Source organism: Uloborus diversus, chromosome 1 (genome assembly GCF_026930045.1).
Source record: "Uloborus diversus isolate 005 chromosome 1, Udiv.v.3.1, whole genome shotgun sequence".
NCBI classification, from domain to species: Eukaryota; Metazoa; Arthropoda; class Arachnida; order Araneae; family Uloboridae; genus Uloborus; species Uloborus diversus.
This window is the reverse complement of record NC_072731.1, coordinates 36,481,710-36,509,083: the sequence shown is the minus strand read 5'-3', so window position 1 is coordinate 36,509,083 and position 27,374 is coordinate 36,481,710. Positions and strand designations below refer to the sequence as shown.

The 27,374-nt window shown below is 34.4% G+C and overlaps 1 protein-coding gene across 1 annotated transcript in view; it reads left to right on the top strand.

The window, feature by feature from the left end:
- The window catches only part of LOC129234546 (2-aminomuconic semialdehyde dehydrogenase-like), a 48,541-nt gene that overhangs the window by 20,556 nt on the left and 611 nt on the right, over positions 1 to 27,374 (top strand). Inside the window, exons 7-9 of the mRNA XM_054868561.1 lie at positions 1,561 to 1,726; positions 3,415 to 3,624; positions 9,040 to 9,188. Coding sequence (XP_054724536.1) covers positions 1,561 to 1,726; positions 3,415 to 3,624; positions 9,040 to 9,188 — 525 coding nt within the window. The remainder of the gene's footprint in view (positions 1 to 1,560; positions 1,727 to 3,414; positions 3,625 to 9,039; positions 9,189 to 27,374) is intronic.

Below are 27,374 nucleotides of genomic sequence, written 5' to 3'. Positions count from 1 at the left end.
GGTAACCCTTTTGAGATAGATGGGGAAAGAATGGATTCACGAGTTCTCTGCAATGGAGATTGACAAGGCGGATGAAATGTTTTGAGAACTTCAAAGGCAAGCATTCCAGCGAATATGAAAAGATGAAATCAGAGGACAGTGATAGAGGAAGTACTCTGGAGAGCCTATATCTCCACAAGAACAGAGAGGGAAGTCTGGATAAAGAGAACCGCTGTAGGTATTAAATTTTGACTACAAAAGTACCGGAAAAAGTGTTTGGCTTAGAGCAGAACGGCCAAAGGATTGGGGGCTGTCCATAAATGATGCACCCACCCCCCTTTTTTTCACTATGTTTGACTCCTTCCTCTTTACTTTACCTCTCCTTTTCCACTACCTCTTTGACAAGAAACTCACAATTTCACGATCCCGTCTCCGTCAAAGTATGAAATCACTAGTGGTTGATACATTGAAACTTAAAAAAGTTAACTGCAGAAAAATAAATTGCGGAAGAAGTTGTTATTTGGTTAATTGCAAAATTTCGACTGGATGATTTTTAAGAAGTTTATTCAGAGTAACAGAATTAGTACAACGCGTTGCATTAAAAATCAAGAAGTTGTAAGAAGGGCAAGCAATTGTTACTAACATTTTTTTATCAGAAAAAAAGGGCTAACAAAAAGTAACAAATTAAAAAAATTTTCAAAATGATATTAAATTACATAAGTAAGCGAAATAAAATAAATTTTACATTTCTTGAACTTTCACTGGTTTTATTTGGAATTTCAAAAGTGTACGCCAGTCTTTTCCAATACAATTGCGAGTTTCCTTAGGAAGGCATATAATAGAATTGGAGTTACTGAAGAAGGGAATGTAGCTGTTACCAAAATTTTTGAACAGAAAAAAACTTTAATTGATGTCGTAAAATACGAGTCAGCAAAATGTCTCCGCTATGGCATTCGGATTTGAGTGTCCGCATAGAATATCGATATATTTTCAATAGCAACCACGTTATGAGAAATTAGCACTCAAAAAAGACATAGTTAATTATTGAATATGTTCTTGAACACAAAAACTACTTTATATAAATATAGTATTGTTTTTCTAACCCAGTGGTGTCCACCTTTTTCTTTTTCACCCGAGGGCCGTGCCTTATATTAAAATTCTTGAGGGCCAGAACATATAGAAATAATAATTTCTGTATGTTCTGACCCGCAAGAATAATTACTTAATGCTTATTTCTTTGATTACATCTGTTTTTCAGAAATCAATATCTGAATATTTGGCTCCAAATTTTTGACACTCTCACTAATCATGCTTTTTGATTTGTAACTTTCAACAAAACAACTGGTTACACGGATCAGCTGCGAGGGTCGAAGGTTTGGTACCACTGATCTAACACACATTAAATAATCTGTAAATGTAACACTTGGATAGCATGTATGAAATCAGATTTTAATTAAATTCGAAGGAGTCAGAATAATTTTGTGTGGAAAAAAAGGTAGTATAGAAAGTTGGAAAGCACTTGTGTGCGTTCTTCTCTCGTTCTACCGGTTGAAAATCTTTTAATCTTCTGTTCGATTTCAGAAAAATCAAAGTTGGTGAACCTTTAAGCGAAGGTGTCTGGATGGGTCCCGTATGCAGCAAGATTCATTTTGAGAAGATCAAAATGTACCTGAAGATAGCCGAGGAGGAAGGCGCACATTTTCTGACCGATGGGCAACATCTCCAGCTACCAGACAAAAATAAACAAGTAGGTGAAACATTATTCATTCTTCCAAATTTCAAAATAATTCTTCTTTTAGTTCCAGATATACAGGTATAATTGTAATGGAACTAAATATTTTATTACTTTGTAACTCAAACAACCAGAAATTTTCATTGACTTTCCTATAATGTAGATATCAATAATAACAATAATAGTACTGTACTTCTACTGCACTGTACTTCTAAGAAATACAAAGTACAGTAGAACCTCGTTAACACGGATCTCCGGATTATCCAGATCAAACTTGTAGCATTTAAAAGAAATTTATGTCTACATAGATAACCCAAATTATAATAGCAAAAACGAAACTATAAGTACACAAAAAATTTGCTTTTTAAATTAAATGTACAAATTTTACATAGATTGTACAGTAAATTATGGTATTCTAACAAACAGCACTATCTGGATTGCTTTTGGTCCCAGTTTGTCTGGATAAACAAGGTTGTACTGTATATAAAAAATTAAAAATAAAAAAAAATCGGATTTTTGAGCATCCGGATTGCTTTTGGTCCCAGTTATTCCGGATAAACAAGGTTGTACGGTACATCAAAAAATTAAAAGAAATCCGGATTTTGAATCTTCCGTTGCTTTTGGTCCCAGTTATTCCGGATAAACTAGGTTGTACGGTACATTAAAAAATTAAAAGAAATACGGATTTTTGATCATCCGGATTGCTTTTAGTCCCAGTAAGTCCATATAAACGAGGTTCTACAGTATATCAAAAGAAAAGACAGTGGCAAGTCTGGCCAACAGAAGCTATACTTTTACTAAGGGTTATTACATAAGATAAGCTTATAATGTTGAAGGTATATTGAAACAATAAATTGAATTACATTTCAATTAATGCAATTAAATGAATCTAAATTATTTATTATATTTTACACAATCATACAACACACAATAAATTAATCTAACTCTTTCAAAACATGTTGTATAGGGTTTTAGTTATTTTACTCACTTTACTGATTGATAAGCAAATCAACCGGATTGATCAAGGGTTACGCGTTTTTTCTTCGACCCCGTTCTTCACAGTGTCTGTATTACATTTACTAATGTTCAGTGGGTATTTTTGCATATATTTGTACAAATTTTGTCGAAATTCAACTTTAAATGAATAATAAAAATAATTTTCCAACTATAGCTTTTCTTAATGCTAGTATGTTATCTAGAAAAAGCTTGCAGTAACTTTTTTTTCAAACTTTTTTTGTAGTTTTTGTTAATCTAATTTGCCACCGACTCGACCACGGAGCCAGATAATAAGCACTCTGCTTAGTAAATATAAATATTGTTAAATAAATATAAATATATCTGTGTATCTAGCTATCATATACGATAGCTAGCTACATAGATGTATTTATATTTACTTATTTATACATATTTACCTGCTTTTAAAAAATGAGTTCACATTTAATGTAAGTGCACCTACAGTGGATATTGGATACCGCACTAGAAGCAAATAAAGTCTTCGAAATATAACTTTCTCCCAGCTAGGTAGCCCCTAAAAATACCCCGTTATATTTTTAGCGAGCCACCTAGCTAGGGAAAAAATCTTATTTTCTTTATTTCTCGAAATCTTTATCCGCTTTTGGTGTATATTTACTTATGCACTTACCTTACTGGCATTTTTGTTGTACAAAAATGGAAACATCTTCCTCTTTTATCCCCTTTTCCAGGGTTATTTTATCGGTCCTACCGTCCTCAGTGGCTTGCCCGACACATGTCGTTGCATGCAAGAAGAAATATTCGGACCTGTCACCTGCCTTTCGACTTTTCAAGATGAAAAGGAAGTCATAGATCGAGCCAACAACGTCAACTACGGACTGAGCGCCAGTCTGTGGTCACGAGATATTGAGCGGATCCATTCTATCGCACCTAAACTAGAGGTAACGTATGGTTTATTCGACCAACTACTAGTATTTAAGCGTGTGAATGTCCTAAAAAATCAAATGGCTGAAACATAAGTATAATATTTCGATCTTTTCGAATATCTCCATTCTTTCTCTCTACTGACATTCTCTGAACATTTGTCTTTTTGACATTTCTCTTACAACATAGGTCACCAACCCCCTCCCCCCGTTAACCCCTGGTTAAAGTTAAAAACAGATCAAAATTGTTTATAAAGTTATAGTTGAAATATTAAAGTATTTCCACTGAGCAAAATCATATAACTGGAAGGAAATCTATTTGCAATAGAATTTACTTCAAGTGTGCGGTCTGGCGGAAGATCACAATTACTGCATCAAGAAGCCGGAACTAAAACTGAGCACTCCACAAGACATTGCGTTTCGTTCGTAATATAAAAGTCGTAATGGTAAAGAAAAAATGAGATTTCAATTTTACACTCAAATCTGTTTTTGTGCGGTGGATAGGGGTCGCATAAAAAACGCATAGAAAAATCGTTCATTTTAAACACAACTTCGTCCGTTTTTTAAATACAGTACGCTCCCAATTATCCGCGAGCGGATTATCCACGGGCGGATTATCGTGGTATATGAAATTTTCATATACCACGCAAAAAACGGTCGCACAAAAAAAAAAAAAAAAAAAAAGGAGAAAAAAAAACGCCCCCCCCCAAAAAAAAAAGACCACACAAAAGCAGGTTTGAGTGTATTTTGTTTTAGCTTAAAAATTGAGAAATCTTGTGATACATATGATTACTTGAATCGTTCAACAAAGGAGGAAGCGTTTACACAACTTCTTAAAACATACATAACTGAAACGAATTTATATTCTTCTCTCAAACTCTTTCAATGCTTTTGAATTAACTTGATGGCAGTGTTGCCAGATTAGGGGAATTTTCCCCATTTTGGGGAAATCTGGTGCTGTCTGGGGAAATTTTGGGGAAACGAGTTTTGAGGGGAATTCTTTGGGGAATTTTTTTTTTCTTGGGGACGGATTATCCACGGACGGATTATCCGCGTGTCAATTGACAATCAGGAACATGTATTTTCGCAGTAAAAAGCAAATACCAATGACTTTTTTTTTTGTCGAAAACTTGTAAATTTAAATTCAGTTGTTTTTGTTTTATTTATTTTTTGCGCTTTCTTCATTGTACATACACTTGTTCTTTATTGACTTTTAGTTCTGTTGTGTCAAAAAACAAACATTTTTACTGTTCTGTACATATTTTCACTGTTTGAAGAAAGTAATATGCATCAATACAACTCAGTTTTTGAGGAAGGACAATTTTTATTTTATTTGTCCCTCATTTTATTCTTTTTACGGTTTATCCGCAATTTTTATTATTCGCGGTATTTGTGCCACCCAGTTCCACGGATAATCGGAAGTTTACTGTAACTTCGTCAATTGAGTCCCAATCTGATTGAAATTTTCATATACCACGCAAAAAACGGTCGCACAAAAAAAAAAAAAAAAAAAAACCGTTCCCCCCCCCAAAAAAAAAAGACCACACAAAAGCAGGTTTGAGTGTATTTTGTTTTAGCTTAAAAATTGAGAAATCTTGTGCTACATATGATTACTTGAATCGTTCAACAAAGGAGGAAGCGTTTACACAACTTCTTAAAACATACATAACTGAAACGAATTTATATTCTTCTCTCAAACTCTTTCAATGCTTTTGAATTAACTTGATGGCAGTGTTGCCAGATTAGGGGAATTTTCCCCATTTTGGGGAAATCTGGTGCTGTCTGGGGAAATTTTGGGAAAACGAGTTTTGAGGGGAATTCTTTGGGGAATTTTTTTTTTCTTGGGGAATACCTGGGGGAAAAAAAAACTTCGGGGGGAAGACAAAAATGAAAGTGAAAATGGGAAGAAAAAAAGTTGGGGAATTTTATAAGAAAATTTGGCTACTTGGGGAAAAATTTTTTTTTCAAGAGACAAAAAGATTAGAGGAAGTCGATTCATTTTATGAAAATATTAGTGGAAAAATAATTTTTGAATTCGGGTATAGTGCCTAGAAAGAGTAGTGTGCCGATCGAAGGGGAAAAAGTGAGGTCAGATCTGAGGAAAAGCCAGATGGCGTTGCGGTCGAGGAGTACGTTATGCTCCTCAATCAGACTCGTTTTAAATCAGCGGTTGCATGCTCATTTCGCAGTTTAAAAGCCCCGTTTTTTGGATTGAACTTATTTCTACGCAAAAGACAAATTCTGTAATAAGTGCTACATGGGTGTTCATTTATTTTTTGAAGAACATAAAATTACCTTACGCTAATTTATCTTCAATGAAAATAATATACTATAAGGGACCATTCATTAAATACGTAAGGGTGCCGAGGGGGAGGGGGGTTGGAAAAGCCTCTCCTTACCTTGGGGGGGGGGGGTCAAACTCATTCTTACGTAATATTTTCCAAGTCGGTATTTCACATTAGAAATTGCGCGGTCAATAAGTGATTTGGCAGAGATTATGTTCCATTTGCGTATGGAAGGTAAGAAACGTGTTAGGATAAGATGTTTTTTTATTTGTTTTACAAAGAATGAATAGTGTAAAATATAATAAAGAATTCGCATTATGTATGGCATGTTTTATTTTTAATTAATATTACATCAAAAAAAAAATGTCTTTAGAACCTGTCAGCAAACGGTTTTGTTGTCGATAATTATCGAAATAGAAGTGTTTTTGAATCTGACGTTATCATTGTCAAAAAAAAGTATTTATGTATTTTTATCTTTTATCTCATATGTAAAATAGCGAAAGAATTGTATCCTTAAAAACTATAAACAAATGGGGAACCTCCTCGTCCCTCTCTTCTGTCTAACATTGTTTATGATAGCTTTAAAATGTTCTTTTAAAAGGAAGCGCAGCTTCTGAATCTCCCTTCCCTTAATCAGGAAACAACATGACAGTGTTACAATTAAAAAATCTAAATAAGTAGCGATCAAAAGAACATTGTGATACATGTTTTTGGACGCAAAAAATATTTTCCCGTTGTCGATGTGTGAGATTTTAAAGCCTATGGGAATTTTAAGAAAAGCGAGTCTCGTTGTTCCAAATCTAGCGAGTTTCGATGGGGACAGACATCTTTCTCACGCTCTGTAGATATGGATGTCCTGCCACATGCAGACGAGGAAATCGTCTATGAGAAATTGGTACCTTCAATCCCTCGCTAAGTGTTTAAATTTGCCACTTTTCTTAAAATTTCGGGAGACTTAAATACCTTTTATCTCGATAACGGGGGACGATAACAAAAATAATTATCAATTTCGTACACAATTTTAAAAGGCTGAAATAAAAAAAATTTTTTTTTTTTTAAATATAACTTACGTGCTCGTTGATTCCGTTTGTCCGAAAGTCGAATGGTCGGTCGCTAACAGTTACCAGGCGCAGTGTTGCTGGAGATTTCCAACCTATTCTCCAGACCTATAAACTGTAGAAGTGGTGCTACCATATATCGAGCCCAAGTCGGGCTCTTTCTCATTTAGGAGCCTCATTGACTCAGGAGTCGCTCCTTTCTGCTTTAAACTCATGCTGGCTACATGAATGGGGCTTGAGTCTCCCAAGTGGCATTAAAAACAACAACAAACTGCACCCTAAGCCATCTCGATTGATAATACATTTGCCTTAAAATACAAATATCAAATTTTCAGTCAATTGTGTAAAATTTTGTTTCGAAAACATCCTTGTCTTTGTGTCTACTTCAATAATGATCTTTTTATCGACAATATTATTTTCCACATAATTTTCATTATATACAAAAACTACAATATTTGGAGATTTTTTTAATTTCATACAAACCCAATATTCGTTAGCAAATTAATATGAACAATTTCATTTATAATAGATTTATACGTGGTTATTTCAGTTTCATCTGCGGAAAGATCAAGTTTTATTTTATTCAAACAGGGAACATTTTTCTTAACTGCATAATTACTGATGAACCTTTTCTTTGGTAATATTTTAGTAAAGTATGTTGGCAGACTTGGGAAAATTCTCGGAATTGCCTCATCTTTCAAAAAAGTTTTTCCCCGAGGAATCAAAACTTCCTCACCATTTATAATATGCTTAAAATGCGTTTCAATAAAATGTTTTTCGAAATGCAGAGCACAAATTGAGCAATATTTATCAAAAACTTTATCTAACCTAGGAATTAACGCGTTCCACTTTAGTTTTTCTTCATCTGCTGGAGCTTTAAAAAGCGTAACTTTTTCCTTGCATGTTTTGTACCCACTTTTGCACCCTGGTACGAAACAAGATAAAGCTTTATTTCTTCCAATGTTCAACTTTGATGCCTCCATTAAAAGCCTTAAACGCTGTTTCATGAAATATTCACGAAATAAAGATAAAAAAGAGAAACGCGGAATTAAATTGTAACAAAATCCCGCGTCTACTAATGTAAACGCAGCGAAATTGAACGTACACCTCGACCGCACTGCCATCTAGCGGTTTTCATACAATTTGTCTTCAAGAATCGTGGGGAAAAAAGCGCCGTTCGGCACACTACTCTTTCTAGGCACTATAATTCGGGGCATTTTGATAGAAAACATCGCTTTTGAGGAAAAAGTTCGAAGGGAATTGGGAAATCTGGATTTGACCATCTGGCAACACTGTTTGATGGAAAATTATTTTATTTTCTCAGTCAGAAAATATTTTTCTAACCCCAACATTAAAATTTTTTAATTTACTTTTTAAAATATCAGATTTCTAAAACAAAATGTTTCATTGTGTGGCGTCACAAGTGGAGAAGCCATCCTGAATTGGAGAGCGTGGTTGTCTTTTCTAGAAAGATAGCGCCTTTCGGTGATTTTTCACTGCGAGTGGAACGAGAGATTTGTTAGTTAAATATCATAAGGGAACGGGGGGTTTTACTCAACTTATCATCAATTATTTTACGCCATTGCAACCAGCGACTATAATTACGTATTTCTAAATACTGAAAACAAGGCTGGACCCAAAGCTATCTAGAACCAAAATGTTGGATAGGTCGACCTGTTCTCTAAAGGGGTTCTAACTCTGGTGACTCAAGCGACTTGTTCGCTCGTGACTTCAGGAGCGAAAATGAAAACAGCGACTGAACGTCTTTAAAAATTATTTTTTAAGAGAGAAAATAAGTCAAAATTAAGAAAAAAAAGTAACTCACCCCATAACAGGATATTTTCGCCTATGCTGTTTCAGAAGAAAGTATTTTTGAAAAATGGGGAAGCAACCCAATTCAGATCGCATTCCAATTTATTTGCGAGACTCAGTTTATCGTGAAACTCCATGCGTATTCTGTTCCAACTTCGCCATATGCAACTAACTTTTTCAAAAAAAAAAAAAAAAAAAAAAATGTAATAAAAATTATTAGCAGGTAGTTAAAATATCAAAGCTTATAAATTTTATGGAATATCTTATTTTTAATTTAGGTTGGCACTGTCTGGTGCAACTGTTGGTTGGTGAGAAATCTGCACATGCCATTTGGTGGGACAAAGATGTCAGGTGTTGGAAGAGAAGGAACGGAAGACTCCAGAGAATTTTACACAAACAAGAAAACAATTTGCGTGAAATATAAAACGTCAGTATAATGTTTTTCTTTTAGCATGGGCGATTATTTCATTTCTAACTCATTTTTACAGCGCATCATTTCTTTTGCTGTTTTGCATTAATGTTCTGGTCATTTTAAGTGATAATATTTTCCTGTAATTTCAATACAGCTAATAAAACCTGTGAAATCTTTTATCTAACTTTTCTTTTGGTGGAAGTTCTTCTGCACGTTTAAAACGCTGGGTTATAATGCTATAACTAATAACGTTTTTCCATCTTTTTTTTTTTTTTTTTTTTGACAAAAATAAAATCTTCATAGAAAAAATTATTCAAAACCAAGTAATAGACTTCGTTATTTCAAGATAGCAACTAATTAAACGTATCTGTTATGTGTAATAAAAATATGGGCATAATTAAGCTTTGATGATTTCTCATAATTTGCTGGGTAGGTAATATTTGGATGAATTTTTAATGTTGAATTTTACATCTATCTTTACAGAAACCAACTGCTTTTTTTTTCAGTGATCACGAATTGCTTATTGTTTTCACTTGACCGTTTTTCGCTTCTATTTTTCTGTGCTTATAAGACAATCGTCCGTGTGACTCGGAATCGAATTATTTATAAATGAACTTCTCGACTTTACACAATCCCTTTTTAAGCAAATACAGTACCCAGCACACAGCTTCCAGCATGTGGCATACTTTTGAATTTTGACGTCTTGAATTCAAATTATTAGGGCTCGACCGATGGCATTTTTTGGCCGATGGGCCGATGCCGATTGTTGGCCGATTGTTCAAAGATGGCCGATGGCCGATTGTTTTCTCAAAATGGCCGATTGCCGATGGCCGATGGCCGATGCCGTTGGCCGATGGCAAAAAAAAAAAAAAAATCTAACGGAAATAAATTGCTAAGATTGCTAGGGATTTAAAATATCATTTATTCATTTCACTTTACTTCCTTTCTACAAATAGGGAATAGTAATAACAAAAAAATCAGATTTCGACCAAAAATTCTATTTTACGACCACCCAATTTAAACTTCACAAGTTTTTTCGGCACATCTGTACATGCATATGTACCTAAGAACACATAGATGACCGAAATATCCATTTTGAACACCTCCTCAGTTAATTATTGCAAATTCTCTTGTGATGTCTTCATGCGCGTACACTTGCGTCACTCAAAAACGTTATGAAATAGTGAGTTGAAAACTCATACGTACGTAGTATTATCTAAAAGTTCGAGGACAATCTGTATAAAACCTTACCCTGAATAGTTCACATTACCGAAGCACATCTATCTGCAACCTTGTCAAGTCACCTCAAGTCACCTTGTACGACTGTGCACTTCTGCCAACGTTCGTATAGCTATTAGAAGCACTCCTGGCAGCCATTTTTCGCAACCTCCTGAAAGGGCTCTTGCGCTGCTGCTTTTAACTTCATCGTGGGGAAGAAGGCGACTTTCATGTTGAGGATGCACGGTTCGATTGGTCAATACTCTGATATGACAAACAAATAGCATAACGTTTCGTCGGACTTAGCTCCGTGTGACTTTTACCTGTTCTCAGCAAAAAAAAAAAAAAACATTTGCATGGACGCCGCTTTCTTTCGTCAGGAAAAGATAAAGCTGCATCACAGAAGATTGAGAAAAATGGCTTCCAGGAGTGTTACCAAAAGTTATATGAACATTGGCTCAATTACATAGTCGCTCAAGGTGACCCTTTGAAGGTGGATGTGCTTCGATAATGTGAACTATTCTGGGTAAGGGTTTATACAGCTTTTCCCCGAACTTTTGAATCGTACTACGTACAATCTGTATAGAGTGTAGTTATGCTTCTCCTTTTTTGATTGCTGTATGATGAAAGTGAAAGAACAACATTCGAAAAAAAGAGAAAAAAAGAAGAAAGAAAGGAAAACATGGAAGAAAAACAAAGACACTGTTAAATAAGCAATTGATTAATTTTTTTAAATTGAGAACATAACTAAGATTTCAGTTATAATATAATGATGTATGGATTTAGATACACTATGCATAGTTAAAAAATTTTAAATTACGTTGTTTAATTATTAAAAAAAAGAATAAAAATATGAAACCGTCAACAAATTACGCTATTAAAGTGGAAAGATTGAGAGTAGACATTTTTTTAGTAATCAAATTAGACAAAAAGGGTAACAGATAAATTACACTATTAAATCATAATAGGAATATTTTTATACTTATTTAAAATTTATGAATAGAAAAGTTTGCATTTTTATAAAAGCTAGTAACTTTTTTTGCTGAAAAAAGAAATTATGTTCCGAATTATGTCACCATTCAAAACGTATTTAATCAATTTCTCACATTAATGCTCCAAATTCATCCTAAACAATAGATAAAGTTTGAAAAAAAAAATCTAATTTAATGAATGGTGTTAGTTTAAAATGACTCGGAAGTACAACTAGAAATTAATTTCATAAATAGAGGGAGGGGAAAGGGGGCACGCAAGTGTTCTCTGAAATACAAAAAATAATCGTAAAAAATTGAGTTTAAATTAATCATAAACATTGAGCAGAAAAACCCTTTTAAAACTTGCACCCGAGTTTGTTTTGACGTGCGTTGGCGAATTTAAAATATAGCAAATGTTGCAATTGCGCAAGAGGCCTCATAACCTTAGGGGCACCGTAGGAGTTACAAAAATGCTTATGGTAAATGTTTTACATTTTCCGTGACAGAGAAATAGGACCCTAAAATGTATTTCGACGAGCTTCAAACTTGTACCATCGCCGAACCGATACAGAAAAGACTGCATTACTGTAATTCATATTAAAAATACTATCGAAGAATTAAAAATTACCGTCGGTTCAACGGGAATGTAACAAAATGACACAGAACCCGGTTTCGCCATCTCATATTTGTTTCCAAGTTGGTCTCCAATTCAACAATATATCACCAAATGGTCGTGAGTCTGAGACGCTATATTAGTATTACATTGAAATAAGTAATTAATAGCCACAACAAAAATTAGTAAATAGGCTTTTTAGAACACCCTATCGAAAACAAAACCGGAAGTGCACAACTGGAACGTACGCACAGTCTACATGCGAAATTGTAACCTTCTACCGCTTACCATTTTTGAGTTGACTTATGAGAGATACATACGTACATCCAGCCGCAAAAAACAATGCAATAATTAACTTGTCTGGTACCTCAATGCAGTATTAAAAACTCTTTCAGGTGTGTTTAAAGTAGAAATTCATACTGAAATTTAAGTAAACAATTTTATATGAAACAATAACTCTTTTTATTTTGTATTAAAAAGTAAAACAGCAAAGATATTTTTTTTTTCGAAAACATCGGCCAATCCATCGGCTTTTCGATGTTTTTAAGGCCGATGGGCCGATGTTTCCTGCAAGTTAGCATCGGCGGCCGATGCCGATGCCGATGGCTAAATTGTTGAACCATCGGCGCCGATGCATCGGCCAGGCCGATGCATCGGTCGAGTCCTACAAATTATGCGTGCGATAAAAGTCATTAGTAGAAACAAGAAACACAACGAGTAGTCTTATCGCAATTCGTGATTGCAAAAAACATAATTTGAATTCAAAATCTCAAAATTTAAACAATTTGTTTTTTGTTTTTGTTGGATAAAATTTTTCTATTTTCAAAATACGATTTCAAAGTTATAGCTTGTGGGCCAACTTCGGAGCGTAGTCTTCCAAAGTTGGCCCATGTGTTACAATCACTTGTAAAATGGGAAAAACATTATCGGCTAGCTGAAACGAAAAATGTAATCACAAACTAATAGCTAATTCTGATATTTGGACGCTGATTTTACGAGAAATAGTCAAAAATTTCATCACTTTCCAATTTTTCAGAAATTGAAGATTGAGTTTTTAGAAGCTCCATTATTAAATGATTAAATAGTGTTACACTTAGGGAAAGCACATAGTGTCATTAATAGTTCTTATGGCGAAAGCTGAAGATTTTTCTCTCTGGAACAAAAAAGAAAAAGAGAATAGAAGCAGTGTTTAAGCTAACTAAAGGGTGCTTTTTTTTTAGAGGTAGAGGACTTTAGGTTCAAATAAAACACAATTAAATGTTGTTAATTGCCATGAATGTTGCTTTATTCGAAAGATGATTCTCTGCCATTTTTATTTAAATATGATTTCTGGCATATGGCCACCTCGGCTCAGGGCCTGATTACCGCACAGGCCTACTATGCCTGGGCCTGTGGCCCCCTCTTCCTAAGGGGCCCCAAATTACTTAAAGAATTAAGCATAGCATTACAACTATAGAAAAAATACACACATTTTTAAAATATTAGCCTTCAGGGGGCCTCCAAATAATTGTGGGCCTTGGGCCTCACTTTTAGTTAGTCGAGCCCTGCCTCGGCTGGCTCGGAGAAAGTCCAATTGGAAAGTCCAATTTTCTCACTTTTTGCAGCAATAGAGGCCGTATGTCAGTAATAAGGTGGCGAATGTTCTCTTCCAAGGTGTCAATCGTCTGTGGCTTATCGGTGCAGACCAGAGACTCCACATAGTCCCACAAAAAGTAGTCCAGCGGTGTTAAATCGCATGATCTTGCAGACCAAATCACGGGTCCATTACGCGAAATTATTCGTTCACCGAACGTTTCTTTCAATAAATCAATTGTGACACGCGCTGTGTGGCATGTTGCACCGCCTTGTTGTCTATTCATGATGAAATGGCAAACCGAACTGAACACAAAACAAGTGACAGCTATCAAAATGACACACATATCAAACAGTGTTGCCAACTTCAAGTTCTATACCTCTAAAAAACACCCTTTAGTAGGTCCAAAACTTTTTTTATCTCAACAGTGATATCTTAAAAATTGCTATAGTTTGAAGAGTGAATATATTAAAAATCCTCATTAAAATTAAGTTTTTCTCACAAGAGGAATTTCATAAGAATTAGGTACGACAGGAAATGATGGCTTACTTACTTTTTTCTACACCCCCCCCCCCCCCGCATTTCATTTCACACTTCTGCTTGCTCAATTCCTCTTTGAAACGATTCTGTGCAGAGCAGCACTATTTTTATAATGGTGTTGTATCTGCATATGAGTCTCTTCCTGTGGCAGATGACTGTGCATAGTTTTATGGTTTTCATGTTTAAAGTTTAGACCGGGTACTAAACGGCAACAAGGGATTGTCTGAGTTTACTCGATTCCTTTTGTTATATTTGAGGAGAATTTGTACTGAAGAAGCATTAAAGAAATACATAACAAATTCACATACACCACATAAAATGTGTCAACCTTGTGTAGAGGACTTGAGAAAATGGTCAAAAGGCATAAAAGTCTTTCCGTTTTGTAAAAGGAAAATTAAGCAAGATACCACGGCTGTGAAGTCTGAGTTAGACTGATTTTGGGGTAAAGGAGTCGGAGTGGGAGTCGTTAGAAAACATGACGACTCCGGACTTCTTTTTTTTATTTTCATTGACTCTAATTGCATTTTTTTTTTAAACTGTCTACAATTGGTTCGATTACATGTCGTCTCGTCGCCTCACTAAGTCATCGTCAACACTAAGACATCTTATCCCAGAAATAACACTAAGATATCCTACTGTTGCTCGGAGGCGACAATGTATAAAGGCCTAAAGAAAATAACTGTCACTGGCAACCAACTGGTTTGTTTGTGTATCGAACTTTCTGTAGTAGCTACTTACTCCGTCCCCTAATTTGCTTGTTTTCTAATTTTCTTGAACTGATAGCAACTGTCAGCAAACTGTTTTGTTACCTAACATTTTCTAAGTAATCACTTTGAAATAAAAATAATAATATATTTTTTAATTCGATCTCAGTCATAAAATAGTAAAAGGAATGTTTCCTTTGAGCAAGTCGGGACCCATAGCTTGGGAGGAAACTTCTGAGGGTGTTCGGTAAATTTAGGTAAGTGTTGGCGCAATCTGATAAAATATATCTTTTTTTTTTAATTTAAATATAATACTATACCTATAAGCTTGGTTCTCGCTAAAAAGTATGAAATAAAAGAAGTATATGATGTCTTGATCACAACACTCAATAATTGCTGTTAATCTTAAATCTTAATATTAAGATAAATTCAAAGTAGCCAATAGTAAACGCAATTCGTACAAAGCTGTATACCGCACATTTTATGTAAAATTTACTCCAGAAGTACATTCCAGCCTCTCCCCTCAATAAAGTGCCCTATTTTCGTTGACATTTTATAAATGAAATATAATTTAAGATTTACCTTAGAAATTTTTCAGAATCAAAGTATTAATTTTTTTTTATAAACTCTGAAATTAACTTTGTATGTCACAAAGCAGATGGGTGTCCGCAGGAGCGGACCTCCCCCTCTCAAGGAAAGTTTTTTTCACTTAGCAAAAAAAAAAAAAAAAGCTTTTTCTCTCTCAAGTTATAGCTTTCAATAATTGAAAGCACACGTTTTGATCAACATCTATTTGTTAAACATTAAAGGCCATTTTCTATCCGACTCTACAGCCATGCAAGATACACATAACCTCAGGCTACATTAAATAGTGATAACTGTTTTAATTACTATAAAACTAATATAAACATAATTAGCATGTCATTTCCAATTGTTTGATACATTAATTAGTTAGCATATAATAAACTTGCCAATACTTAAAAAAACAACCTTTTTTCGCCTTCAATAAGTAGAATAGGCTTTTTTTTCCCATATACGTATTAAAGCCCATTTTGGGGAAAATTCTAATATGATTGAGAAAAATGGATGCTATATTTGAAATTAGAGCACCAAATAGTATAAAAGTTACTCATTACTGTACAATCACTTTTTCATGACCCAAATTTTGCAGGCCTATTTTTACTTTACAAGGGTGGTCAACTTTACAGGTTTTACTATACATAGTTTTCTAGATCAATTTCTACTGGAATCTGCTACAATGCGGTCCAGCTTGAAATTCTGTATCAGCCAAAACTTACTGTTCTTTAGTATCAAAAGATGCATTTGAAACTGCTGATTTTATTTCAAAATATATTTCAACAATGGGTTTGTTTCTGAAATTTTAAAAGTATTTTTTTTTCTGAAAGGGCATGCTTAAAAACATAGGATTTAACCATTTTTTAAATAATTTGACAAAGTTTAATATTTTTTAACAATTAATTTAATTGGTGCGCAGATTTAAATACATTTTTTACGCTTCTGTACATGACATCACAAGTGATGAAATGCCGTTCACTGATGCCATTTGAGCACAGCGCAAATTATCATAACCTGGCAACGCTGTTGACAGCAAAGCGTAAACAATTAGCGTGGCAATGAAGTAACGCGCCAAAGTACATCACTTGTGACGTCATAAAGATAATGCCTAATTTCCAAAATCGGACATCTATATAAAACAAAGAATATATGTGTATGTAAGTATATACAGTGGCTCCCAAAAGTGTTCGTACACTTTGAAATTTTTAGTAAAATCGAAATAAAACAAAACTGAATTCGATTATGAAGTCCAATATTTTTTCACATCATTCCATTTCATTCTAAATAAAACCCTTTAGTTTTTCAGAATATTGACGGATCTTCTTTTTGAAATGGGTCAAAAAAGGAAGAGACAGAGAAAGAATACGCCACAAAAGTTTTCGTACACTCAAATATTTTCGAATAAATTCATGATTAAATTCATCATGTGTCGTTTTTCTTATTATTTTGCATTGTGTTGACCCTTAAAAGTCATTTGACTTTCATTTTTTGTTTATTTATCCCATAATATTGTCCTTATTGCTATGAAATGGCTAGTACTTGTAAAAAACCACAAACACCATTCAAAATTTGAATTTTTTCCTTACAGTAGCAGTAAATTGGTTTGAAATGTCTCGAAACTAGTTAATTTATTTCATTCTGTAGTAAAGTGCTTCATAAAATGCTTTAAAGAAAAGAATCGGACCGAAAACAAGGTAAGAAAAGGTCAACAAAACGGGTTGACAAAACGTGATTGTAGATTTAAAGTTAAAAAATTTATGAAAAATACACATTTTAGTACTGTAAAAGTTTCTGCAGGGTTAAATGAAACATTTTACATTTAATTTTCACCTAAAATTGTTCGCCAAGTTCTTTAATTAGCTGGATTAAATGGGACCGCTTCCCGCAGAAATTTTCTTGGCCGTGCGAAAAACAGAAAGCTTTCGCTTTTCGTCGCAAAATCAATGATAAATAAGCTCAAAACGTTTTGCAATTACGTCTTACTTACAGATAGAAATGAATTCAACATTTTTGGTTAAATTGTTGAATAATTGTAAATAGAAAAAAAAAATAGGAATTCAATCTTAAGAACTTAGTTGGAGCAGTTAATCAGGACGGTGAAGGTGTTCTTGTGTGAGGGTGCATATCAGCACCAGGACTTGGTAGTTTGGGATTTTTTGATGAAATAATGAATCATGCTGTTCAATTAAATATTTTAAACTCTTAGCCGAAAATTTGGTCATCGGAAACAACTTCGTTTTTTTTAAATCAAGATAAAGATAAGAAGCACTCGGTTTTCAACGTTTGCGTCTAGTGCCTCAAAAATGGTCCTAAAAATTAGAAAATACCCCTTCAATCTCCAGGTTTGAACTTAATGTGACATATTTAGAGATATCTGGAGGCTAGATTACGAAAATACTGCTTTGAAACGAAAATAGCGCTAGAAACAGTAAAACTCGGAGCACTTACTCAGAAATTACGGAAAAAAAAAAAAAAAAGAATGAAATTTATTTCCAGACGTTTAAAAGGTGTTTTTGATACTGCATGTTATTCTACTAAATAATAACTTAAAAAAAGTTAGGTTATTCAACAGACATTTTTAAAAGTGTACGAAGACTTTTGTGAAATAAAAATTTCCGGCACTTTTTGGTTTTTGATTTTAAAAAAATTAAGTTTTAATAATTTTTTTAAAAAATTATGTTGTTTTGTTGAAAATTGATTATAGATCTTATAATTAAATACCTATTTTGAAATATTAATTCTAACCAATGGATAGAGTCCTATATCATTGAAAGTCGTAGGTGTACGAACACTTTTGGGAGTCACTGTATTTGTTTGTTCCCTATATACAAATCCAGTTTACGTCGGATCTGGACCAAATTTGGCAGGGAGGTACTTGGGCACTCGAGAAAGAACGTAGGGGGGGGGGGAGGAGGGTTCAAACGCCAAAAAAGTACTGAACCGTTCAAATTTTAATTTTAAGACCCGAAAATGGCATTAAACGGCTCTTTCTATCCGAAATAATTATCCGATCAGTTCGAATTTGGCGCAATTCGAAAGCATGCAAAAGATCCCCAAAATTGAGTGAAGAAAAAGTCACAAAGCAATTTCAAAGCAGCGAATTTCAAAAAAAAAAAAAAAGGCTGTAAAATCACCGGGAAAAAATTAAAAAGCATCATTAAGCCTAATGGATATCTCTTTTCATATCGGAAAATTATCGTTTGCGCGATCTCATTTTAAATCGGCGTGGATTCGCAACTCCAATAAACTATAGGCAGGCCCGGGCTGGCCAGGTCGGCTAGTCGGCGATCGCCGAGAGCCCCCAAGCTAGGAAGGGCCCCCAAATGAAGCGAAAAAAAAATCTGTAGCAAGAAATGATTTTACAATTCTTTGATTTCCTTGTAACTATTTCAATCTGTTTCCTTATACGTTTTGCCAGAATCAGGGCCTGAATACTGAATAGACCAACTAGGCTGTGGTATAGGGCCCTTGCCTTTTACCCCCCCCCCCCCCCCCAGTGGCTAAAGTTGTCTTAGCTAATGACTAAAAGTAAGATTTGACTGCATAGTGGCCCCAAAAAATCTTTGCTTAGAACCTTCCTATATCTTAATCAGGTCCTGTCCGGGATACTTTTGATCACTCTTTCTAGTTTTATACAAATAGCACATTGGGCCTAATTAAAGCCAGGTAGGGCCCCGGGGTAAACATTAATTTTAGGTTAAGGACCCCTAGGGCTTTAATTTAGGAATCGCCTTCGGGCTCCAACAGAAATGTTCAACCTCCCTGCAAAAAATCATCAGGGCCCCTAACCGCCCACTGAATTGCCCTCCCTTCCCCCGCCCCCTCTCAAAAAAAGTTAAACGAGTGGTCAGTGGCGGCCGGCGGGCAGCCGGGCAAATGCCCGGTGGGCCGCCTCTGTTTGGGCCGCATTCAATTTTTCAATTAAATAGTAAAAAGAACAAAAAAAAAAAAAAAAAAAAAAAAAAAAAAAATCCATGATTTTTTTTCTTTTCCTTTTTTTTTTCCTTTTTAAAAAGAAAACTATTTAAATATCTGAAAATATCATAATAATCCGGTATATTTTTAAAGGACTTATAGGAAAATTGTTCCAAGAAAAGTAATGGTTACAAAATTAAAAAAAAAAAGGAACTCCATAAACTTACGCTGTAATTAATAAGATGTTTTACTGTGTTTCTGTAAATTCATCGGCCGGAAAGATTACTTTGTTGCATAACTCTCGAGGACCTTCTGAGGCCCTAACAGCTACCTGTAATGCTCTGTAGGGGACAATGAACACATAAAGACTGGGCCGTCGCCGAGGAGGCGTAGAATAAATTGAGGCTGCCAATTTTAATTTAGTAATGGAAAAAAAAGGAAATAGAAAAACGTTCTCAATATTTAAAAATAAATAAATAAATAATAGTAATAAAATGCCAAGTGAAATTCCAGTGACAAAAAGTATTTTTTCAGCAAAATTAAAGAAAGAAAATGCAACCGTTGAATATTAAACAATGAAACCTTTGAATATTATATAGAAACATCTACGGTTCTTTATTATAATTTGCTTATAATTTGCCTAACTAAAAGAAGCTGAAATTTTTCGAGACATTCTGACAAATTTCGAACATTTTTTTCAACGAAAAAAAGTATTCAGTACATAGTATAAATTTATGACAAGTTTCACCTTATAAAATAAATGAATAGATGAATAATCACGACAGTTTTATAGGCGCCGCCGAAGCATGTCTTAAATAGAAAAAGGGTTAAAATGCAGTAAGGGAGATTTAAAATATTGTAATGAATACCAAGTGTTTGAGTGTATAAAACGAAAGTAAACTAAAACTTTATCAAGAGATTGTAGCTGGAGGCATTTTATTTAAAATAAAATAAAAGTTGAGAAAAGAAGACCTACGGTGTCACTGAAGTGTAACTCATCAGCCCAAAATGTTAAAAGATTATTTTAACGAATCAGGGGGGGGGGGTAGTTTTTAAACTCGTTTTAAAACTTTTATTTTGAAAGAGTGCAGGGGAAACGTTTCCAAATCCGAACCCTGTCCCTTCTGCTACCGCCTACCATTATAAAAGTCGGCCTACAATTCACATTTAAGACTTCAAATTCGAAAAGCTTCCAGAAGAGTGATCACCCAAATCCTGCAGAAACGCCTCCATCCCACCCTTAAAGATCATTTAAAATTTCGTTTTTAGAACTTCCATTTTGAACATTTTCAGAGGTAATCGAACCTCCCCCTTGTATCCCCAAAGATGGTCTGAAATTCCTTTTTTAGGGCTTCAAATCTGAAAAGATTTCTAAGAACTCCCGAACCCTTGACAGCATTAACGAATATCATCTATAACTGCGTTTGAAAATTCGAAAAATTACCGAAGGAGAGTCTCCAAATAGTTTTACCTGCTAATATTAGCAAAGATCGTCAAAAACTGGGTTTTAAAAGCTAACTTCGAAAATTTTTCATTGGAGCGTGCCCAACCGGGACCATCGCGAATCTTAGAGAGAATCCCATTCTCTCTTTCGCGGCGGACCCAGCCCAACACGCTCGCCAGCATCACTAAAGGTCGTCTTAAATTTCGTTTTATGGGCTTCTATTCCGGACCATCTCCCGAAAACTCCTCCCCCCTCACGTCATTGAAAGTGGACGTAAATAACGTGTTTTAAGCTTTAATTTCGAAGAATTGTCGGTCTCCTTTACGTTATCAAAGAAGACCTACAATCCCTATCTTTAGATTTCAATTTCGAAAAAATTTCTGGAGAGTACCGCCGAGCCTCTTTTTTCCCTAACATTATCTAAGATCATCTAGAATGCATTTTTAAGACAACAAAATAAAAGAAAATCCGGGGGGGGGGGAGCACCGGATCTTTGCTCTCATTAACATTGCCAGAGATAGTCTAAAGATGTTCATTAAAAATGTACATTCTGCTCAGATACTGACTTGGAGTGGGAGGGGGGCAATTTATCGGTAACATACTTGTTGAAGAACTTCAATTACAAAAAAACGTTGCCCCCCCCCCAAAGAGCGTCAATTGTCACCTAAATAGATATTTTGGGAACTTCAATTGAGAAAATTTGCCTACAAAGTATTCTTGAACCTCTTCTCCCCCTAGTTTTTCCAAACATAGCTTACACATACGTTTTAAAGCTCTGATTTTAAAAAAAGTTTGAAGGAATTTTCTCTTTGTTCCCCCTCCCACAAACATCGCCCAAGATCATCTAAAAACAGTCTAACAATATGTTTTTGAAGCTACAACTTCGAAAATTTTCCGGGGGAGTACCCCCGAACCCCCTATTGTCTGAACGAACATTACACGTTTTAATACACAGTTGTTTGTATTATTAATTCTTTTTCTCCACATTCATAAACGCAATTCTCCTAATTTGAATCCTCAAATTCTAATGGTGACTCCCTCCTAAAACTAGAAGATGTATGCGCTCTCTCTTTTACATCTGAAAAAACTAAAAGGAGGGGGGGGGGGGGTGCGTCCTCCTCTTCAAGGAGCAAGTCTTAAGTAAGGGGCCAGTTGCCCTGTAAATGCCAGGGCCGGTTCATGCTGTCCTATCCGCCACTGCGAGTGGTTGTTGTTTGTTTTTGTATGCTTCAATATTTCTACCTAAATTTTGAACTCATTTATTTAAATATTTTTACAAGTTTATTATTATTTTAAGGTTTTGAATAGTTATGTGGGACTTTTAAATCCTGATTTTTTGAATGATCATTTTATTTATAAGTTATATAAGCAAGTAAACAAGTTTCTTATGACTTAATAGTATTCTAATAATAACTGTTCTCCTCTGTAAATCTTGGTTTTGAAAAAAAGTATTCACGTTGCATGGAATTCATATTGGTTTGGTAAATAATTTCGCTTTTCGTTCTGTATTTCTTAAAAGTTTGAGACATGTTTTTTCGATTTGAGGGTTTTCTTCCAAATATTTTATTTTCTATTGTCTGCTTGAAATTTTCGTTGAAGTCATTTTTGTCTCATTAATTAGTTTTATTTCATTTATGTTGATGTTGGCGGTATTTAAAGTTATGTTCTGTAGTGAACCGAAATTCACAGAATTTTTGTTAACCTGAACTGGTCAAAACATTTTTTCGTGAAAATACTTCGACCAGTTTTCAAGGCATTTTCAGTTAATTTTTGAATGCTTTGAAGCCGTTAAGCATTTCTTCGTTTTTTCACAGTATCACTTATTCACGGTTATTACGAATAACGGTTAATACGAACAAATTCGTGAATTTTTGACATTTCGTATTAACCGAGTTCAACTGTATTAACAAAGATCTATTTTAAAGTGTGGAATTTCAGAAGGAATACATAAAGGTATTTTTGAATTTCATTTTATTCCTCTATTAACCGGGATTAGAGATGTTATGTGCCTTTTATATAAGTTGAGACACAAAACATTAACATCAATCTTTTGATCAAGTCAAATTTTTGTTTTCACCCCTATAGAACTGATGAGACTATCATTAAGAGATTCAGGGGTGCCCAACCCCCCTAAGAACAAGGGCGCACCTCCCTAAATATCACGAAGACCCCCCCCCCCAAAGCAAGACCCACTCCCAGAACAGTGAAAAATACCTCTCACCCCCCCCCCCAAACTTTTATTGGCGCAGTCTGTGCCATGACCCCGCCCCCCCAGGTGGGCACCCCTGAAGAGAAATTTTAAAACTTTGCGGATGTTTCATGCTTTCCGTACATATATTTTTTTATATTACAGACTGAATAGTGTATAAAGTAAAAACTGAACGGGCATGAAGACAGCAGTACATGATTGTAAGCTATAAGATACGAATTTGTAACTCAATTAAAAATTAAAATAGTTATTTACAAAACTAAATAGCCTGATGATGCTAAAAAGTTTTGAGACAGTTTGGAGCGAAAGAAGCATCAGGGCACGTTTAGAAGCAAACCACAGTTTAAGAACGTGCGTAAAGGTGCTCAGACGTCAACGCGTAAACTTGCTCCATTGCCAAGCTGGGATTTATTTTTAACGTGCAAAAAAAGTTAATAACATTTCAGTTCGTACAAATACAATTCTCAAAAAAGGATAAAATTCTGCTAATTTTTATATATTTATTCTTTCTTAACTAAGTATTATTTATTCAATAAGTTTCAAAACGTTCAACTCAAAATTTTCTCGACTTGGTAGAAAACCGATAATTCTTTCTGCATGCTAGACCGAAGCTCGACTAATGCACAAAACCTTGTGAGGATATTTGCTAGGGAGCAGCATCAATCTGTTATGACTGTTGGCCCTCCAGTTATATCAGGGCCGGATTACTAAATAGGCAAAGTAGGCAGTTGTCTATTGGCCCCGAGGTTCTGAAGGGCCCCGGAGAAATCTTAAAGTTGAAAATATGTAAGAAAAAAGTTCTCTTTTCGTCAAAACAATTAAAGTCACAAAAAGCAATTTAAGGATGCCTTATAGTCACCTTTTTAAAACTTCAATAGTTGAAAAAAGTTCTCTTTTCGAGATTCCAACAAATAAAATTTTAACCAACAATCAGGCCGCTAAGTGCGTTTCTCCAAGTTTTTGTAGAATCAATAAGATGAGATAAGACAAGAACTGTGGAATATGGGTATAAATGGCCGTGTGAAAAAAACTGGAACACAAGAGAAATGCAGGTGTAATAAAAATTGGAGTAATCAAACTTAATGACTTGTTCAAGACCCAATGAATTCATGTAGATTGCTTTAGTACCCCATCTCCTTTGGCTTAAATCAGTAAATAAATGGGAAAATACATAAATTTAACTTTAGTTTTATTACTTAACGTATCCAAAAAGAAAAAGCAAAAAGCAGTTTTTGAAACAATAATTTTCTTACATTTTCGGGGGAAGGGCCCCCAGAACCCCCACATCAGGGGGCCCCTTTCCAGTACCTAGCCGACCATCCCAAAATGAGCCAGTCCGGGCCTGACTATAGGGGGCGCTGCAGCCACTGTTTAATGGCGGATAAAAAAGGTAAAACAAACGCATACCGTAACTTATAACTTGTTTTGACGCTTAGTGAAACAGTAATTTTTCATCGTGTTTGTGGGAAACTTTCTTTTCTATTCTTCTGAAATTACATAACACCACAAACTGTCTGAAGCCGGTAATTTACCCCAAAGAAAACACGTGGAATGGAATGTTTTACCCTTTTCTTTAGTATTGTTAATCAGTGCAAGGTAGCGTATTCGAGCTCTGGAGTTGCGAATAAAGTTTCAGAAGGTTGCCACTTTTTTTTCCTCGACTGCGACGAAATAAAATTTTGCTTTGTTTTGAAAATTTTCCCTTTTGATTATTTGGATATTTAACTTCTTTCTTTTTCCTTTTGGATTTTAGGTGCTGCGTTTAATTTATTCGGGAATTTTTGATTTGCCATTTTTTTTCTCCTAAAGAATGATTATTTTGTCGGGAAATTCATAATATTGTTTTTTCTCTAATTGAAGCCTGATTGTTGAACATGCGTCATTTGACAGAACTTTTATTTTCGAGGTAAACCGTGCAAAGCCAGGCAATGCAAGTAGTTTGATAAATAAATATATAAATAAAAAATAACTGTTGGGAAAATAAAAGTTTTTTCTGACTCCATGTTATTACGAAAATTACTATTATTATTATTTGCTTATTCTATCAATTTCAGTGACTAAAAGTAGTACTTAACTAAAGGAAACAAAACACCATTACGAATAATCAATACCAGTTTGGACAAAGCATCCTTCCACAGCCATATAGATTGATTTAGGTGTCTCCCCAGTTTCGCCGACATTCCAATCTCGCCCTCAGTTTTTCAGTTTTAATCATACATTTTGATATATTAAAGAGGCAGGAAATTTGAAATGTCGGCGAAACTGGGGGTAAACCTTAATTTATCATTATTTATTAAAATATTTCATTCTGAATACAATAAAAGCACTTATTTGATTGAGACTTTAATGTTTGTGATTTTCGCGAGCAAGTCGTAGTCGCGAAAATTTTTGTCTCACGAAATATTTCAACTTATTAACTCGCAATATCAACGATATTTTTATTTTCGCAAAATTTACGGCTTGCAAAAATAGTGTTTTTACTGTAATTTCAAAAAAATTAATTGCTTCCGAACTCTGTGCAATTTACTCTTGCCAATTCAAAAAACATGGATATCACAGGATTTGCGGAGAGCGAGGAAATGGAATCCATACAGCACAGGCGAGTTGTTTTCTCAGCCTTGACACACTGCCTGTAGAGAAACCCCTTTTACAGAATTAATCTTGGAGATAAATATGTCGGGATCAGGAATCGAACCCGTTGCAAATATTTTACGCATCAGATCCAACAAACGTTCAAACTCTTTACCACTAACAACATTAAACAATTTAGTACCGAAAATTTGAGAAAACTCCAAATACTTTGAATAGATTTTAGTTTTTTGCTTTAAAAAATAGTAGAAAGCTATTACAACCGACGAAAGTTAAATATATTAATTGAATCTAAGTTCAATGTGAAGTGAATTAAGCGTGAGATTAATTGAATCAATGTAAAATGCTTTATTTTTTAGACTCAAGGTTAAAAATGAGTGTGTTAAAAGCAAAGTGTATTGTGCGACAGGATATTTAACTTTGGCACACGGACTTACACACAAACCTACGACATCTACTTGATAAATTTGTCGCCTTACAATTTTAGAAGATTGCATGGAATTTTGTTTCTCGACTTCACACGACCCATGATGGAAGCCGAAAAACAAAAATCATTTCGTCAGTTTCATAGGTTATTAGGTACATATGAATAATCTTGTGTTGTCAAACATTTTTTTTATTTACCAATAACAATTTGTAACCTCATAAAATATTTGATTTAATAAAAAATACAGCGAATTGGTTTTGTTGCCCTGGAAACTAATCTCAGGCGTACACTTTTAAAATTAATTTAGAAACGTTCCCTGAAAATAATGGGTAGCTAATGTACCCTATTTCAGACAGTAACATATCTTGCAAAAAGCAAGAACATTTTCCGCAAAAAGTTGGTAACCTTCCTGAAATTATCCTTGAATCTTTCTAGATAATACAGAAATCTCCCCGGTTAAATCCAGTCATATTTCGGGAACCTTCATAGAAAACTTAAGCGGATGTTTAGTAATGGCTTGGCAAATTCCTGATTTTCCAAGAAAACTCCAAAAGCATTATTCCAACCATGGCCAAAGCTAAGACAGAATCGCAAGCAATCACCAAACATCTCACTTGCCCGCAATTCTTGCATGGAATCCATAGACTTATTCGCTCCCATTGGGAGCTTAGTCAATTTGGATGAGTCATAATCGCGCTGAAGCCGATATAATTAATATAATCGCGCAATTAATCTTTAAACTGATTGCTAAAAATATTTTTCACAACAGTGAGAAGTCTGTATTCGTGCAACTTGAAGTAATTCAGGACATTTTTTGACAAAGATACTTAATTTTCCCAGGAAATAGGTGAAAACCTATTAAATAACGAAACGTTACACGGAAATAATCAGTGACGATTCAGAATTTTTTTAGTCTAGCTTTAGATTCATACTTCAATACTGACTCACTAAGTTTTGAAAAAGCAGAACTTCAGCCATGTTGGTTGGCCCTTGTTTCAGAAAACTAGTCTAATACAAAAGCATTTTACACGTTTTTGAAAGGGTTACATCAAAAATAATTTGTTTAATGTCATAAAATTTAATGAGTATCGTTAGAATTTAGTCATTTATAAGTGACATTAAGATCAAGGAAGTCCTCTATTAGTGTTATTTTATCATTATTATTTTATTTTAAGGAATTAAAATTTTCTAACGCTACTCGTTAAATTTTATGACATTAGAGAAGTAATTTTTGATATAACACTTTTAAAAACATGTGAAATTGGGACACTTTCGGTATTGGACGAGTTTTCTGAAACAACAGACAACGTAGTTGAAATTTTGCTTTTATAAAACCTAGATCTAATGCATCGCTTACATTTAACAATAGAAATGTGAGGCAATAAATGCAAATTTTATTAATCAACAAACACAAATTAAACA